Below are 19,051 nucleotides of genomic sequence, written 5' to 3'. Positions count from 1 at the left end.
ATTGCGACATTATTAGGAGATGTATTTGACAGAGTAGTAGAGCCAGACCCGTGGGTGTTCCTGTTATCGAGATCTCTGGAGAATTGGTCACGAACAGAACAAACCCTCCTCCACAAAATAACCCTTACTGCAAGGCGAGCCTTAGCGCAAACGTGGCTACAGAGTGACGCCTCTACCATGGCATTCACAAAACATAAAATAAAGGACACTTATGTGATGGATAAACTGACGGCTCAGGTTAGGGGGACTATCAGGAAATTTGAAAAGATTTGGGATCCGTGGGTTAATAGCATAGCCAACGACTGAGATGCAACCAGACGAGATTGTACTTGATTTAAACCTCGCCACACTAACTACCACCGCCCCACTTGTTTCCCATGTCGCAGAGAGATTGCCAACAGTGATGCCAAGGACAGGTAGCTGGTGGAGGGGGATCCCTCCCCCTAGTATCGCTACTGGAATAGAGGTGCTGCTCGGACCGACCTCCCTCCCATAAACCGCCCCATTCCCACTCGCCTTCCCTCCCTTTTTCCTCCCTCTTTTCTCCCCTCTCTTATTCTGCATATCTCCTTTTCCTTGAATCTTCTAGGAAACTTACCTTCTTTCCTTCTCTTGAAATTCCGATATTTTGAACTTACGTAACCAGCATAAGGGTTTGCTTGCAACTGCCGGGGTTATGGGGGGCTTGCCGTACAGCTAGAGATGCAAATGCGATTATTCATAACTCCCTTAGTTGCATGGCATTGTGACTACGCTATGATAGTTCCTTGTTATATTTTGTTGTTTCAAGATTAAAAAAAAAAAAAAAAAACTAAAAACACTTTGCGAGATGTACAGCGATACTTAAAATCGCTTTAGCAGGACTGGAAATTATGGGCAACATCATATTGTACGAACATGGACACTGGAATGTGACACTCGCACAGTGCGTCGCCGCGGAAGCGGTTTTCATGGAATACCATTACATAGCTGCAAATCAACATGCCGTATTTCCGTTCTGTTGCTTTTATGTATGATCTGTATCTGCTATCTTGCAAAGCAAAAAATAAAGAATATAAAAAAAAAAAAAATGAATATGTGTTCTAGCTACTTTCAAAACTGCTCACGATAGCTCCATCTAATTGAAGGAAAGCCATGGAATTTACAAAGGATCTTTTTCACTCTTCCTCTGGCAGAAGGACCACCGCAAGGTTGAGATCTACCATACTCTTCCAGGCGTGAATTATCTGGATCCTGAAAGGAAGGGAATAAGTCCTTGAATTGAAAAAAATAATTAAATCTCGTGAACATTAGGTCTTGAATTAGACTAGCTTTCCTACCCTGCCGTTCTCTTAATACATTCCTCTAGGAGGATGCCTCCGCGGACAAGGTACTGAGCCAAAGAGCACGTCTAGCAGACAGCCATATATCAGGCTGGAGAATAACAGCCCTACGGAGGGCGTTTGAGCTGAATACTATTTCGGGCTTAAGGACTTTTATATTGTCAGATAAATGATCGACCATTTCCGATATGCTCCTCCAAATTATCCATTCCAATCTTTGATCCTTATAGATTGAGGTAAGAGCTTACACCAGGATGAAAGCCTGTGCGAACTATCCTATAGGAAGGGCCAGAGCAAGGATTTCTGCCGCCCTAGGCAAAGAACCATTTTGCAGCAACTTCATGTCACACATTTACCTCCCTGGAGTCCAATGTGTGGCAGCTCCTCACCCCACCCGCCGTTTAGTATGCCAGGGACGTAATAATGTCATTCTGGCTCCTGGCATCAGAGGGCGAGGGAGGAGTGAGAGGCTGCAAGAAGAGCCTCCCTCGGTCACCGCTGCTGTTCAAGACATGGGGGGGGGGGGCCACCAGGAAATATCAAGGTGGGCGACCCCAGCAGGGCGGAGCCCTAGACAAATGCCTAGTTCGCCTAACGGTGGCGCCGGCCCTACCTATAAGTTTTCAGATAATCAAAACCATCTATATTCTACAGAAAACTGAAAGCGACCCTACAGGTACAGAAGCCACAAAAATCTGAAAAAGAGGTGAATAGTGAATGCACAAAGACAAGTCGAAAGGCTGAGAGGAACAAAGCAGCAAATAGCCAAGTACAGAGGCCTAGGAATAAGTGAATCCAGTGGCTAGCTTAAAAGACCAAGTTTATCTGCTTATTCCTAGGCCCCTTTGAGTTAAACGTAGAAGGAAACTCATACCTTACAGATAAAACCCAATGCAGAGTAGTAGGGGAGATCAATATAGATATTTGCCCTGTAAGTGCCTGCCCAGCCTGCCACCCTTTGGTCAGGAAATAGTGTGATTGCATAATCTTGCTACCCCTAGTGTCACAGCAAGTAAACCCCTGTCATGAAGGGAAATTTCGGGTGGAAACCATTGCGCAGGGCCGTATCCTTAAGCTTTCCAAATAAGAAGCTGAACTTCCTTGACGCAGAAGGTAACCTTCAGGGAAGTCAAAATAGAAATATTCTACAGTCCTAGGCATATGGCAGGAACAAAAAGGCCTAGGGTATACCTAGACCGTTTTAATTAGGTTTCGGTCTAGTTAGGGGTAGGGAGGAGCTACCCATAGATATGGCGAGGAAATAACCTTAGCTTCCATTCAACTTATGAATACACTATACGGTCATCTGTTTATCAACACTTCAAATATTAACCATTGCCACTATTCTATACTATGTATTTGTTCCCTGCTTAAAGACTGCTACTCACCTCCTGCGATTGCCCCGGTCAGACTTTCAAAGAGACAGTGATCCCTCGGGAGACGGAAGGGTGCGCTACTCTTCCCCAGAGATGGCTGAAAAATAGTGAATTTGACATGGATAGGTTTAGATGGGTGGTAGTGCCAAGCATTTTTGAAGGTTACGCAAGTCCATTCAGTGCATTGAGAAGTCCAAAATATTGCTGGTCGCTGTTCAGCACTTACATGCAAGCAAATGCCAAGTGCCTACCACTCCCTCTGGTAGCACGAGAAGTTGCTGCTGCCGTCAACTTCGTAAACAGAGTAGCAAGATCCTATTCCAAATAATGCAGTAATTATCTAGAGAGTCTGTTAGGACACCAGAAACAAAGACGACTTTGTTGGCAGTCATTTATATATTCTGCTACAGGTCCTAACATATCAGAAGAACATTGTAACAGACCCTGCTATTGCAAGAAGTAATAGGAAAGGACAGTAAACTGAATGCCGAGAGGAAATTGCAACATAACTCATACTGTCAGTTTAATAACTTTGCAAGTGTCAAATATTTGTGCATATCATGCCATCAATTGACCTAAGAGTTTGTTTTAGCCCATAAATCGAAATCTTGTGAGTGTCCTTTATCTTGATATAGAGCACAGCAGTTAGAATATACCTAATGTTGCAATTGAACGGTATTGATTCTAAAAGCAAGTGGTTTTGTTAAATGAAGAGGAGACAACTTTAACAGGTCACATATCACCCACAAACCTTGTGGCTGTCTGTAATCTTCAAGATGCTATTACAGACATCCCGTGCCAGTTGATAATCTTCTTGAACTCGATCCCCCAAACTCACAGTCACCATTGTATCCAAGTTACTGACCACAATCTCTGGCTGCCCGCTAAAAAGAGAAATTAGTCAGAATCACGTAACAAGGCAAAGAGTTAGATCTGACAGTTTTGATTCCTGGGTCTCACCGTGACATCATGCCCAGTAGCATGATTGCAGCTCTCCGCTCCATTTGGGAACAAGGAGACTTCTGGGTAAACCTTTCCCAGAGCAGCTGTGTCACAGAAGGTCGGAGGTCACCTTTCTGCATAAATTCATAGACCTAGAAACAGAATTAAACGATGCGTTGAATGGCAAGAGATGGCATGAGCATGAAGTTAGAACTAGCCAGGCTCTAAACTTACTATCTCCTCCAGGCAACTGATCAACCCTGCAGAGGAATCCACCATGAGAAGGGATAGATTGTGAACCAAATCTTGAGCATTCAACCTGCAGCAGAGGGGGGACAAAGGTCAGGTGGAGCAAAAGTAACATTCCAGTATTTGCCACAGCAATCCGAGGCCATACATGGAAAATCCTCTTCTGGCTGTACTATCCATCTATATATACACACACACACGACAAATTAATGGTAGGATGGCAAGCACACACACTATACCAATTAAGGAATATACATTACCGGTCAGACTCCCCTTTGGGTGTAAGGTACAGACGTCGGTAAGCATTTATCACAGCATCACGTACACCAGGCTCTTTTGACCAGACAAGAGGCAGCATTCGTCGTACTCCAAGCACTGCCTGAGAAACTCCGAACTGTGACACAGTGACAAAGAATTCAATGACTTCCTGCACCACTACACCGAAAAGAAAAACGTGAAAATCAGTAAAAGGCTAGTCTCACACAACAAGTTACAGTCTGGTTGCCCGGTTGCTTTCCACTAACCAGAAACAGCTGTCTCATACATCATCTTGCTGATCACATCAATAGCCTCCTCAATCTTCTGAGAGAAACTGTAGGCATCAGTTAAGTATTGAACCAACATCTCCTGTTTACGCAAGTCCTGTGAAGACAGCTCAGTATCAGCTTCTTCATTGGCTTCCACCGCTACAGGTGCAACTTCACTAGCGGTGGGTTTTTCACCAAGTGACTTCTCTGGAGAGGAAACAAACAAGTCATACCTATTGAAGTGTTAAGGTAACATGGAGAAGTAGTTTCAAGAGGAAAGCCACTAAACGAATGCTGAATATCAGACGGAACATATTTTGTACCACATCACGATGCACCGGGACACATACAGCGAGAATTCCATGGTAGGAAAGTGTACCAGAATGTAGGTCGGTATTTTAACTGGTGTCCTGTGTGCATACAGAGCTGACATTCCAACAGGTACCTGTAAAAATATGTTCCAAGATTCTCAGTACTGCATCCTGCTCCATGGTCTTCCCTGCAGAAAACAACAGATCACCATCAAAGCGCAAGGCACCGCTCTGCACTAAACGAATGGCATTCCTGTTAAAAAGGGGAAGGGATTAATCCAGAACTAGTGTAGGATCAATAGAGCGTATTCATGCTTTCAGTGCTTACATTCCCTACTGACTTGTAACTAGTCTTTTGTAACAGCAGCAAGATATGTTCACGCAGAGCCTCAGGCGTTTCAGCCTCATCTTGGTAGCCATCTTTATCCTCATCTTGCACAAACATCTGGAAAGCCTCTTTCAGCTCTGGCAACATGGCTTCCCATTCCTCCTCAGGAGATATCACCACAACTAGATGCAAGAAAGCAGGTCTTTGTGTTTTATGTGTGGGACTCAGTGTAGTTCTTAAATGACAGGAGTATGCATCAACTACAAGTCATACCTGTTTGTTTCTTGCTCAATTGTTCTTTCAACTCACTCAGCTTTTTGGTCTCTTTAAGCAGTGGCTCCTGCAGATCAGCGCTGCCAAGCTGTAAAGCCACAAGAAACATGAGATAACAGACAGTATATACAAAGAGCTAAGGAAGCAGTTTGCAGGACTACCTTGCACGTGAATGGATTGTTTGCTAGGAATGACGCCAGAAGCTGGATTGCGTTCTTACAAACAGAAACAGACTTATCAAAGAGACGGCCAACAGCAATTGCAACCACAGACTGGAAACGAGTCAAGGGAAGAGCCTGTTGAGGAAAAGTTGAAAAGGCAATTTATTGGCTAGTGACAAAAATAAATAAATAAAAATCAGTGCATTAGGGCAACAGTGCAGAATGGAAAGTAATGGGGGACAGAAGAGCTTTGCAAAGCAATGTAGAATTTACGTATAGAGTTGCATTTTTAATTTGCAATAAAAATATATCTAGGCTTCAATTAAAAAAAAAAAATAGCAAAAAAAAAAAATAAAAATCGAAATCACTGCATCTTTTATGTGGTTTCGGTGCAGAGATGCAGATTGATTAACTGAATGCATAGGGTTCTCCCTGTAATTGTACATGTAAGGTAGGATTTGTCTGAGATCTGAGTGGATACTACAGACAAGCAGCATTAAAGGGACACTATAGTCACCTGAACAACTTTAGCTTAATGAAGCAGTTTTGGTGTATAGAACATGCCCCTGCAGCCTCACTGCTCAATCCTCTGCCATTTAGGAGTTAAATCCCTTTGTTTATGAACCCTAGTCACACCTCCATGCATGTGACTTGCACAGCCTTCCATAAACACTTCCTGTAAAGAGAGCCCTATTTAGGCTTTTATTGGAAGTTCTGTTTAATTAAGATTTTCTTATCCCCTGCTATGTTAATAGCTTGCTAGACCCTGCAAGAGCCTCCTGTATGTGATTAAAGTTCAATTTAGAGATTGAGATACAATTATTTAAGGTTATTACATCTGTTTGAACGTGAAACCAGTTTTTTTTATCATGCAGGCTCTGTCAATCATAGCCAGGGGAGGTGTGGCTAGGGCTGCATAAACAGAAACAAAGTGATTTAACTCCTAAATGACTGAATGGAGCAGTGAAATTGCAGGGGAATGATCTATACACTAAAACGGCTTTATTTAGCTAAAGTAATTTAGGTGACTATAGTGTTCCTTTAATCTCTACCACTTCAGCTAGAAGGCTTCTATTCCATCATTTTAATGACACTACACAGATAAGCCACAACATTTAAACCACCTGCCTTTTATCTCATAGTTCCCTTCATGCTGTCAATACAGCTCTGTTGCATTGAGTAATGGACTCTAGATGTGTTTATGATATCTGGCACCAAGACATTAGCAGCAGATCCTTTAAGTTCTGCAAGTTGCGAGGTGGGCCCCCCCCATGGATCGGATTGTTGTTCCAGAACATCCCACAGATGATAGAGTTGAGATCTGGAGAATTTGGAGGCCAAGGAAACACCTTGAACCTTTTGTCATGTTCCTTAAACAAATCCTAAACAATTTTTGCTGTGTGGCAGGGTGCATTATCCTGGTGAGAGGCCAGTGCCATCAGGAAACACCGTTGCCATGGAGGGGTGTATGGTCTGCGACATTCTCTAGGTAGGGAGCATGTGTAAAAGCAGCATTCCACACGAGTGCCAGTACCAAAGGTTTTCCAGAGCATAACATTACCTCCAATGACCTGGCTTCTTCCCATAGTGTAACTGCTGCAATCTCAATTTTTATATCAGGTGAATGGCTGGTGTGCATGGTTTACCTAGGGAAAACATGATTTTAACAGACCAGGCAACTTTCTTCTACTGCTTCACAATCCAGTCAATGAGACTTTGGCACCCATGGTTAGTGGTCTTTCCTTGCACCACTTTTGGTAGATATTAGTTGTGAATCGACCAATATTTTTCCAGAGCCAATGCAGATTATCTGTAGCTGAAAGCCGTTGCCGATATGCTGTACATTTAAAGTGTTGAAAAATCAACACAAATCTGGCATTAATTGAACAATCACACTCCAAGCAATCAATCATTCTCATCCTGCCATGTACAGTGCAGTTACTGATAGGTGTATTATTGCAGACAGCAAATTACTCTAAGCCAGCCTAGTACTTTAGTCACGGTCTCCCTCCCGGGTTTTAGCTGAGCTCTTCATGGAAGGGGTTACGCAAGGTCACAGCTTTCCACATGCAGAAGATGGCACATGGTGCCTATGAGATGTTAGCAAGTCATCAGTAACTTACAAGGCTGATACAGATCAGTTCCATGGATACTTTGCCATATTTCTGATTATCTGTCTATCCCTAGTACCAACCACTGCATATCAGGAACACCCCACAGGATTTGCTGTTTTTGAGACGCTCTGACCCAATCATCTAGCCATCACTATTTGGTCTTTGTCAAAGTTACTCATTTACGCTGCCCATTATTGCCATATCCAATAGATGAAATTCAAGGACTATTTCACTTGCGGTCAAATATATTCCACCCCTTGAAAGGATCCATTATAAATATAAATTATTCACTTCACCTGGTAGAGGGTTTTTTATGTTGTGGCTGATCAGTGTACATGTGACCCAATGAATTGTAATTTTTCAAACAATGCATGCAGAGCCTTACTTTTTCTTGTACAATGCGGTTGTAGATCTGGAGGACGCAGTTGCGAACAAATGTATGGACATCATGGATATGCTCCTGCAAGGTGTCCAAAAAGTGATCTCGTGTGTTTTTTTCTGCTTCCTCAAGCTGATCCCCACTCAGCACGCGAATAACCATCTCGCCCATAACAGTCAACACGGCATTCCTCATCACATAACTCTAAGTACAAAGAATAACATCAGGATAAGTGCCATCATAACACAATAAAGGGGGAGGAAATCTGAACAGAAAAGTTAGGCAGCTCTCACCTCACCATCCAAATAGTCCAATAAAACACTGATGCTTGGCATCATTATAGCTGAAATTCTTTCAGACAGCTCTGTTAAAAAGGCGGCGAGAGCCTTCACTCCAGACGTCTCTCTCGAAAGGTCCTGTGAACATTTCTGTCCAATCTCCCTAAGAACAGAGGCACAGAAGACGTTTAAACAAAACAGTTTCATTCACACCAAATATGGGGAGAATAAATAAAAAGTTCTCACCTCATTATCTCCCCAACTATAGGTTTCATGCCGTATTCTGTGGCCCAAAGACTCACAACATGAACCAGAACTGGAGCCAGATGATCAAAGTGCTGCAGCAGCTGAATCACCTTCACACAAGCACCTATAGGAAAAAATAAATTTAAAAAAATAAAGTTGATAAACCTCTTACTTCTAGATTAGCGATATGCTGAGGGAAGGGTCGGGTATTCCTTGATGTGTGTGAAACTGCTCAAAAACCAAGTAAAAATCTGTCTCTGCATTATCTGTACCAGAGGCATCAATCCCGGAACAGATACATCTTAAAATACATTTTAACCAAGTGCAGTTTACCAAGGAAGCATATTCACAATTCCACCACTCAAAAAGTACTGTAAATCCCAGGTTCAACATTAACCCATCTCAACCTCTTTTTCTTCTCTCCCCCCACCCCCACAAAAGAAAAATCACAACAATCCACAGATGATCCTGTAACATGCAGTTAAGAACTCACTGAGCATATGGTTGTAGCGTTTCACCATTACTCCAAGGAAGTGTCCTAGAACATCTCGTACTGGCTTGTTTTTAGCCATTCCTATGGTCGGGTTTTCCATCATCTTGTAGCAGCAGCCAGTCATCATGCTGGAGAGGAGGGGTGGCAGGTTGTTACAGAAATGCCAAACATCCTTTTTATTTCTTAAACATACAGCAAGCAAGGCAATTATGAAAGGAAAACCCCAGATCCAGAAATAGATTATAGAGTACTTACAGATGTGAGTTTAATTATCACCAGGTCAAGGTTTAAAAACTTTAAATTTTGTTTTTTACTTACAAAATAGTCACAATTAAGGCATAATGTTACGATAGAGTGGGATGGAGGAGAAGAGTGTTAGAGGGGAAAACCCCCACACAAAACACTATTAAATGGCCACTTTGCACAAACATATTTTGGGATATTTTCCAAGCACATGGGAGTGTTATCCAATAATTGCCAATTATCACAACATTGCAGATAAGTCATTAGGAGTGAACAAGAGGTTTAGCCCATAAGCGTAACAACCTGCCCGACAGACCTGAATCGGGTTCTTTGATCAGAAACAGAATATGTATTAAGCATTGTAGCAGGAGTTAAACTTCATATGGCATTAAGTTAGAGACCAGTGAACCTATTGTGCCAAACTACTCATTAATGCAGCGTTTTGCATGCGTCAATGGTATAAACAAAAGTATCTAAAAAGCCCGCATATGACATCACAACTGACAGGCTCTCCATACCTGACGAACTCTTCCTCCACCAGAGACATGCTCCAGAGACGGCGGATTTCAAGCTGCAGGAGGTGAGTGAAAGTCTGCAGGACCTGCTCTCTTTCTAACTCCCAGTTGAATCCATCTGTTTTGGACTTTCCCTTCTTACCCTAGGGAGAGAAGCTCAGATGTGTGATGCAACACAAGAACCCCCAAAAATAAAGCAAAACTCATAATGAGTGACACTAAGCATCAACACAACTTTAGCTTGATGAAGCAATTTGTGTGTATAGATCATGCCTGTACAGTCTCACTGCTCAATTCTCTGCCATTTAGGAGCTAAATCACTTGTTTCCATTAATGCAATCCTGGCCACACCTCCCCTTGCTGAGACTCACACAGCCTGCATGAAAACAATGGTTTAAAACTCTATTCAGATGTAACTTGCTTTAAAAAAAAGTTTTTAACTTCTGCTTGGTATAGTGAACTTTAAATTTCAGACAATTCTTACTCAAGGCCAAATTAACTTGGCTAAAGTAATAGCTGACCCGATTTCCCTCCCCAATTCCAGTATTTTGGCATTAAATGCAATTCTCACTTTAGTAAATAACCAGCACTACTGCAAAATGGATCAAATAAATAAATATATCCACACAAATAAATAATTCAAGCTAGCATCGCTTTGTCCTTCTTACCTTCCCACTAGGCTCCACACTCCCCAAAGCAGCTTTGTAGGTCTCTGCCTCAAAAGCCTCTACAAGCTGTGCAAGGATGAAACAATTCATCTTCAGGGTGTTGAGGTGGGCATTGCGCTGGGGTGCAGGCATTGCAAGATCTTCAAGGATAGCAGGGAGCTCATTGGCATGCCGAGATGTGGCTGAGAAAGTACAAAATAGCTTATTACGATACAGACAATGATGCCAATCAAACAACATTCGAAAATACTTACTATACCAGCCCCTGAGCAGTAATCAGAAAACTGTCTTAGATGCACTCACCAAAATCAAGTATTTTACTACTTTCCACCCCTGTACAAGAGTTCTACGAAATTGGGTCATTGAACACCCCATAGCCATCAGATTACCAAAGATATGTGCTCATTCCTCCTTTTAACCTCCAAGAAGTTATGTCATAGACCTGCACACTAGGTACTGATCGATCCTGTAGGTCACTCTGATTTCAGCACACCAAATCTGCAGTGAGCTGACAAGTGTCAGAGAGACCAGCCACAAAAGCTACTGTTGGTCTGGCCTTACAGCGGCCGCGAGAAGCTTCTACACAACCACCAAGATTACAGACCAAGTGCAAAGGTCAGAGATCATAACCCAAAGAAAAAGGGAGTCACATTCGCCTTGGATCATCACTTGGCAGTTAGTAAGCATAATAGAATATAAATAAATAAAAAGAAGAAGTTTCCAAAATGGACAACTCAGTTGTTTGGAAAGGTAGCATTTCCTTCAGACTAGAGCTACACAATGCATAGGATACATTTTAATGCAGGGGTAGACTACCTGCAACACTCCAGATATTGTTGACTACTTATCTATTACTTACCTGAAACGGTCCCTCTGGGGCATCGCTATCTTCCTCCAGTCGTTACTCCAGCTCCTGGAGCTTCCTGCATGCACGTGAGTACAGCACTGAGGTCTACGGAAGATCCCATGATCATATATGGACTAATCCAATTCCCTGCAGCCATCACTGCTGAAGGTTGTCGGGATTGACACTGTAGCTTTGCCCCGAGTCTGGGAAGCTGATCTCTTGACTGGGTTGGAATTTCAGGGAGATTCCAACAGTCAAAATAAGTATTTCATAAAGATTCCATGAGAGAGTGTGGCTCAGATACAACCTGCTCCACAACTCTCAAGGTTCTCATAATTTATAATCAGAGTATATTCATACCTTTCACCATCACCTCAAGGAAATCCTCTTTCAGTGCAGTATCCAGTGACCGGAAATGACTAAAGACGAGGAAGGGAAAAAAATACAAAATGTAAATAAGATTCAAAGCCTACTCTCCCATTATTCATTGCAAAACCATGACCTCATTTCTTTTATTCCATCCAGCCAGGTTTCAATAAGTCATTTCTGCAATTCTGCCCATTTATATGAAGTTTTTTTTTTTACAAAATGTTATGGTAGTGCTTAATAACCACATTAGAAGGTTAAACTGAGTTGTACAGAATTTAAACTAAACTGGCAAAAACTAATCAAAAACAGGGAAGCTCTGAATACAGTAGTCTGAGAATTTATAGATTTGACATTTTTGCTTAAGTTGCGCCTTTCAGATTACAAAATCCTATGTCTGACATATTATGGGAAAATGAATGCATTTTGAATCAATTCCTATGGGACACAACTAGATTACTACCAACTCAAGCCTGAATGTTTTTTGAGATACATACACAATAGCCATCAGATTACCAAAGATATGTGCTCATACCTCCTTTTAACCTCAAAGAAGTTAAAGCTACTGACCTGCACTCTTTAGGCACCGATCCATCCTGTAGGTCACTCTAATTTCTGCACACCAAGTCTCAAATGAGCAAATATCAGAGAGACCAGCCACAAAAGCTACTGTTGGTCTGGCCTTACAGCGGTAGCGAGAAGCTTCTACACAACCACCAAGATTACAGACCAAGTGCAAAGGTGAGAAGTCATAACCTGAGGAAAGGGAGTCACATTTGCCTTGGGTTCATCACTTGGCAGGTAGTCAGTGTATATTAAAATATGCCAATGTCTGAAATTGCAACTGGACTTTAAACAGGGGTATACAAGCAGGTCATGCATACAGTTAGAAATAGATTGTAGCCATGAAATCAGATAATTGCAGTTTATCAATTAGAGTTAAGGTTTCGGTTCATAAAACATGCCCCGAATGACAGTAGATACATAGATACTTACTGTAGCATGCTGTACAGAGCATCAAAATGCTGAAGGATACACAGCGGGCCTTGGACACGGAGGGCACTCTGAAATGCTAAAAAAAAAAATTTTTTTTTTTTTTTGTGACATTCACACGAGTGCTGATATAAACAGAAACTCACAATTTAATCCGGTTATCTTACCACTTAGCTGAACATCCAACTGCCGTAGGGGTAGAACCTCTTGTACTACATATTGGCCAATGCCGCCACTTTTTAGAAGGTCCCCAAAGGACAAGGGAATATGAAAGTTAAAAGTCATCGTGGGTGCCTGTAGAAAGATCAGATTTGTAATCACACCAGTCTTACACGTCTTTTCTATTTACACACTCCCACTCAATGGACTTCTCAGCCAATGAATGAGGTTCTGCATCGGCTTATTCTATAGACATAGAATATACTGGTTTCTCTTGCAAAAGACTGGACACGGCATGTGGACCTTGAGGAACCCTAGTAAAACAGTGACTGAAGGACAGGGACAAGACACTCCATGCATATTAAACACCAATGGATTGGCTGTTCTTTTAAAGCAGCTCTGTTAGAATCTGTTATGAAATACTAATGTCTGGGTTGGAGTGTCAAAATTCCAAGACAATCAAAAGATAATAGAAAACAGACTCATTTGTCTTACAGACAAAATTAGAGATTTTTACAGAAGGTGTAGGGGCCAGCATCAAATGTTATCCAATCCCAGCAACAGCCATAGAAAAAGACTTATCAAACATGTAGTGCTTTTAGGAACTTACTGTATTTTCCATAGTGTAGACACTCAGACAAGAACAAGAGTATAAAAAGCAACGCCAACCAAGGATATAGCAAGATAGAACTCAAAACAGTCCAGCACTATCATGGTTTACAAGATCCCAACATATTGCACTCACCACAATTTTCTGACCCATTTGTATGATTTTTTGACAATGACCCTACCACTGGATCAAAACATTATTGTTGCAAGAGCTCAATAAAGGTAAACAAACATCGAGTTATGGACCATTTTACATTTCTATTCGGATGCTTGGCTGGCTGTTGCATGAGACCGGAAGTCAACGGGCACGTTCCAAAAAGTTTTAGTGAGTGTTGGTCCATTATTTATGATAAAGGCTCCAAGTGTATTAAGCATCAGGTGCTCAATGAAAGCATCACCCATAAGGAAGTCCTTCAGATCAACCCATCATCGTAGGGCTTTCTTCGCCACAGTGCAGCTGGACACCAAGGAGTCACGACAGCTTTGAAAGTTTGTGCAAACTATGGGCACTGCCTTAAAGTGACAGCCACTTTAACAGACACTAGAAAATGACGAGACGTCAGTCCAGGTAGAATAGAGAATAGACGGAAGTAAAGGCTGTATCTACAGAGGAATCACTCACAGCAGGGACAGACTCGCCCACAGGGATTATTTACTAAATATCGAGAGATCGCTCACAGCTGGGACTGACCCGCCCACAGGGATTATTTACCAAATATCGAGAGATCCCTCACAGCTGGGACAGACTCTCCCACAGGGATTATTTACTAAATATCGAGAGATCATTCACAGCTGGGACAGACTCACCCACGGGGATTATTTACTAAATATCGAGAGATCCCTCACAGCTGGGACAGACTCTCCCACAGGGATTATTTACTAAATATCGAGAGATCCCTCACAGCTGGGACAGACTCTCCCACAGGGATTATTTACTAAATATCGAGAGACCACTCACAGCTGGGACAGACCCGCCCACAGGGATTATTTACTAAATATCGAGAGACCACTCACAGCTGGGACAGACTCTCCCACAGGGATTATTTACTAAATATCGAGAGACCACTCACAGCTGGGACAGACTCTCCCACAGGGATTATTTACTAAATATCGAGAGATCCCTCACAGCTGGGACAGACCCACCCACAGGGATTATTTACTAAATATCGAGAGATCCCTCACAGCTGGGACAGACTCTCCCACAGGGATTATTTACTAAATATCGAGAGATCACTCACAGCTGGGACAGACTCGCAGTTTAGTGAATAGCCCGAGAGTTTCCGACCGATTTCAATAACGAGCGATTTTACAGGATATCTGTGGTAACGGACCGCAGCTCACAGTAACGCAGTCCGGTGTCACCCCTCACTCATTCTCTGACGGAGTCACTCACCGCAGTCTGACTAACCCGCAGCTCCGGTAACAGCAGCGGCCCTGCACTTCAAACCGACTCTTCCCGCCACAAACTAACCAATCACAGCCCAGCGCGCTCCATACGTACTGTGAGCGGCAGCCAATCACAGAGCAGCCGGAAGTTGGAATTCTCTAGCCCGACGCGGCGCCTGCGTGAGACAAACCAATGAAACGCGCAGTATGATGACGGACAAGAAAGCTGTCCAATAGGCAATCAGAAGAAAGGGCAGCCAATAGTGGAATAGGAATAAAGAGCGGGCAGCCAATAGGAGTCAGTGTCGTTCTCCAGGGTCCGTTACGTAGTTGTAAACAGTAGAGCTATAAGCAATGTGTGGCCATTTTCCCGGAGTCCTAGGTTTCTGTGAGCTCGCTGACGCCTAGCACGTTATTATTATTATTGGTTGACATATACTACCTAGAATTACAAATGGCAGATTGAAAGTACAAAAAATGGATGTTAGAGGGAATCTGATAAAAGTATGCCCCAGTGCCCAGGTGTAATGTGCAGGTGTAATGATGCTCCATTATAGCTCTGGGATTTGTAGTTATTATTATTATTATTATTATTATTGCCATTTATATAGCGCCAACAGATTCCGTAGCGCTTTACAATATTTTGAGAGGGGGGGATGTAACAATAAATAAGACAATTACAAGAAAATTTACAGGAATAATAGGTTGAAGAGGACCCTGCTCAAATGAGCTTACAGTCTATAGGAAGTGGGGTATTAGAAACATTAGGATAGGAAATATCAAGTAGGAGTGAAGCAGAGTTCAGCTGTTGCCTTTCTACAGCAGATAGCTGACTAATGAACTACATCTCCCAGAATCCCTGCTATGCCCATAAAGTAATGCTATATATTAAAGACCTGGTTGGAGTTCCAGACAACGTAGTGCCATAGTTGCCAACATTTGAAAAAAAAATTCCAGGGACACTTGGCAGCACAGCTATCAATTACTACCTTGAAAACGTACCACACCCACTGCCACAATGCCCCGCCCACTCTGTCTAACCCACATAATATCCGCCTACTTACTGTAACCGCAGCTGGTTCCCCTATTTACCGCTATAACGTCTTAAAGGGACACTATAGTCACCAGAACAACTACAGCTTAATGTATAATAGCTCCCTTCAGGCATTTTCATGTAAACATTTACATTGCCCCTAGGGACACCTCCAAGTGGCCACTCCTTAGATGTCCACTGGAGGTACTTCTGATACCGGAGAAACTGACGGAAGCGAAGCACAGAGAGATGGACACAGGTTTCTTCAGGAAGGAAGAGATTCTTTATTGGATCACCGATCGGGACTCAGAGGGACTAGCGTCACCAAAATACCACAAGTTCTGAGCCCCGGACAATAGTGCAGGCTCCTTATATAGGCACATAACTCCTCCCATATTAAGCTCCACCCGCACATTCTCTTGACCAATCAATACAAATAAGAATTAACTTCCTGCTTGACCGCATGGCTTGTCCAGCACAATGGAGGAGGGGAATACTACATCCTGTATTCTTGCACATGCTCCGTACACTACTGATCGTATCTTGCCTCGTGCAACCAACTGATCGATACGTCAGCATATGCACGTACACATGCCACGTGGTAATCTCGGCCTACTAAATTTATTTTTACCGAGATTCCACCACATTCCCCCCTTTGATGCCTCTTGATATTTCACAATTACTTGAGGCATCACTTAACCTTAGTTTGCATACACCACAAGTTACCTTGAACCAGACCAGACTTAACTTATGATGTGAATCTTCAACACTCATCTTCCTGCATTGGTTCTCCTTGATCTAGAGCCTTATATTTATAAATTGCCATTATCTGTGCAGCAGCCTTCCTTTCTGCTATATTTTCTATCAGGCTTTGCACAGACCTAACTACTAAGGGTATAAGACACGGCAGGAGTAGACACAACATTAAAATCAGTAGGACTCCACCTACCACTGCCTTAAGCCCTCCAAACCACTCATACCAGCTACCAAACCAACTACTTGGATTGTACCCTTTCCATACCTGAGTAGGCACATGCGCTAGTTTAACCATATGGCTAGTAAGCTCAGCTATTGCTTGCCCTTCGTCATCTATTTGAAGACAGCAATTGCTCAGGTTAAACTTCCCACATACACCTCCCTCTACTGCCAAAAGGTAATCCAAGGCTAATCTATTTTGGTAGACTGCTGTCCTCATCCTGGTATTATGCTTCGCTAGAAGATTGAGCGCTTGTGATGTTTCGTTAGTAATAATCTCAACCACCGCCTGTAATCTTATAATACGGTTGAGCATATAAATAGGGGTTCTATAACCAAAGGTACCATCCTCTGCCCACGTGGCTGGCCCATAATAATCTATGATACGCTGGGGAGGCCATTCATCATCTTCCCAGGCACCTATCTCTATGGGTCCCCTTTTCTTCCTATGATTCACATCATACACTTTAACACCTAAAGTCTCACCTGTTTCAATCGGTAACAAGAAGAAGGATGGTTTGAGCATACCCAACACACATGCCCCTTCCCAGTCCTGTGGCAACTCCGAATAGGCTTTCTTACCACAGATCCAGTACAAATTTGCTGGGGCTCTCCAGGTAGATGTGATGGATAAATCAAACCACACATCCTTTAAATTGGCGTATCTAGCAAACGGGTTAGATGGTTCTGAGACATTTGAAGCCGACCACCAAGTTGTATTCTTTGTATCATCATCATAAGCTTTTTGCCCTAGACAAGTTAATTCTCCTACAGAAGTATTATACATTATTCCTTTCCTTGCTATGCAAACATAACCTATGATGGAGGTCTTTAATCTCCACTCAGATTTACCTCTAACACTCATATGATAATCGGCTTGTGTAGATATTAATTGGTCAACTGCCTCAAAACCGGACATTACCTCCTTTGCTTCCCAAGGCCATTGGTCTCCCATGTTAGTACCTCCACACACATAGCAGTTGGTAACATTAAGACTACCGGCAATACTTTCAGCTAAGTCAATGAACAGGGTTTTAGCATTATGGGGGATCTTATTATCTATACTCATCTCTTCATAAAAGGAATGGTATACTTGATGAGTTTGGGAGGATACCGTATCAGTCTCTATCCCTATAAACAATACTGTCCCAGGATCTAAACCCGTCCCGTATATTTGAAACCCAAATAAATTGCCATATTTGTCTAAGAACTTATCGGGGTTATTTATAAGTATATGGACTGGGTTGAATTCCATAGACTTACAATATGGGCTGGTAGGCAACTTAGTCACTATCATGTCTTTGTCTACTGTCTGTCCCCAAGTCGCCCACCCCACACAAGACCAATATGGGCAAAAGTTATAGTCTTTATTTGGGCATCTAGGACTCACATATTTATTTTTACTACTGGGACAAATATATTTATCATTAGACCCATACGTCCTCTCCCATCTAAGATCCCCACATACATTCCACGGCTTTCTACCACTTGATATCGCCTTACACGCATCAAATAGCAGAACACCCGAAGAATGTACGGATTCTAACACTGTCTTATTAATTAGGGTCCCCTGAGGATCTCCATTCCTGAGAGTCAACCAAATTGTACGGGGTTGATACTCTGGACTGAAGCACTTAGGTTCTCCTACTCCTAAATGGCACACACTATAGTCTATATTTAGGTATCTACATCTCGATACATCTCCTTTACACTCGTATTGTGAATGCCAAATTAGGGTTTGGGAAATATGGTTACCTGTTCTTGTAGTCTTAATGCATACCTCACAGCTAGGAGTGTTGGTACCTCTACCTTCCTGAATATAAAAATACACATAAATAAACATTATCATCAACACATCTTTCGCCGTCATCCTCAGTCTTCGTCCGTGCGAAGGCACCTCAGCTTCCAGGATGTAAGGGCTGCAGGGAATGGAGTTCTGCTCGTCTTCACAGGAGTCTCTTCGAGACTTTCCCTGGCTTATAAACTATACGTCGGTGGGCGGACAGGCTTTATTATGGCCTTCTCACTCACGCACCAAATCCCAAAAATAATAAAATTTTGTAATCCACAATAGTTCCTCGTTACTCCGACTGAGTCGTGCGTTTTAACCGGATCTTGCAGGGATTCTCTGGATCTGCTGTAACTTGCCAAGAATCGACTGCTGCTGGTTTAACCCTGGAGTGATGTATCCACGGAGTCACTTCGGCTACTTTTATTGCTGTAGGGGTAGACAAAAGAACAACATAAGGACCTCTCCA

General features: G+C 42.6%; 1 protein-coding gene and 2 non-coding genes across 5 annotated transcripts in view; all 3 read right to left on the bottom strand.

Annotated features, from left to right (window-relative positions):
- The window catches only part of NCAPD2 (non-SMC condensin I complex subunit D2), a 29,561-nt gene extending 14,683 nt beyond the window's left edge, over window positions 1-14,878 (bottom strand). The window contains exons 1-20 of one of the 3 annotated variants that reach the window (XM_063435352.1): window positions 14,793-14,878; window positions 12,799-12,925; window positions 12,635-12,710; window positions 11,633-11,691; window positions 10,426-10,607; window positions 9,761-9,900; window positions 9,000-9,127; window positions 8,507-8,630; window positions 8,276-8,423; window positions 7,989-8,186; window positions 5,490-5,624; window positions 5,329-5,416; window positions 5,069-5,237; window positions 4,862-4,980; window positions 4,414-4,623; window positions 4,150-4,324; window positions 3,875-3,959; window positions 3,659-3,792; window positions 3,450-3,582; window positions 2,711-2,795 (exon numbers count right to left, since the gene is read on the bottom strand). In XM_063435352.1, the coding sequence (XP_063291422.1) occupies window positions 2,711-2,795; window positions 3,450-3,582; window positions 3,659-3,792; window positions 3,875-3,959; window positions 4,150-4,324; window positions 4,414-4,623; window positions 4,862-4,980; window positions 5,069-5,237; window positions 5,329-5,416; window positions 5,490-5,624; window positions 7,989-8,186; window positions 8,276-8,423; window positions 8,507-8,630; window positions 9,000-9,127; window positions 9,761-9,900; window positions 10,426-10,607; window positions 11,633-11,691; window positions 12,635-12,710; window positions 12,799-12,916 (2,506 nt within the window). In that variant the 5' untranslated portion in view covers window positions 12,917-12,925; window positions 14,793-14,878. Of the gene's footprint in view, window positions 1-2,710; window positions 2,796-3,449; window positions 3,583-3,658; window positions 3,793-3,874; window positions 3,960-4,149; window positions 4,325-4,413; window positions 4,624-4,861; window positions 4,981-5,068; window positions 5,238-5,328; window positions 5,417-5,489; window positions 5,625-7,988; window positions 8,187-8,275; window positions 8,424-8,506; window positions 8,631-8,999; window positions 9,128-9,760; window positions 9,901-10,425; window positions 10,608-11,632; window positions 11,692-12,634; window positions 12,711-12,798; window positions 12,926-14,637; window positions 14,658-14,792 lie in introns of those variants that run through there. The other 2 variants (XM_063435354.1, XM_063435353.1) reach the window with 2 other exon arrangements.
- LOC134575953 (small nucleolar RNA U85) lies at window positions 10,801-11,099 on the bottom strand. The gene has a single exon (XR_010085796.1). It is a non-coding gene; the product is annotated as a small nucleolar RNA U85 (small nucleolar RNA).
- On the bottom strand, window positions 12,141-12,437 carry LOC134575954 (small nucleolar RNA U85). The gene has a single exon (XR_010085797.1). It is a non-coding gene; the product is annotated as a small nucleolar RNA U85 (small nucleolar RNA).
- Window positions 14,879-19,051: the final 4,173 nt, after the last annotated feature.

The sequence above is a fragment of the Pelobates fuscus genome, chromosome 10 (assembly GCF_036172605.1).
Source record: "Pelobates fuscus isolate aPelFus1 chromosome 10, aPelFus1.pri, whole genome shotgun sequence".
Classification (NCBI taxonomy): Eukaryota; Metazoa; Chordata; class Amphibia; order Anura; family Pelobatidae; genus Pelobates; species Pelobates fuscus.
Note: the sequence above shows the minus strand (reverse complement) of the source record. Positions and strands in the feature narration are given on the sequence as shown.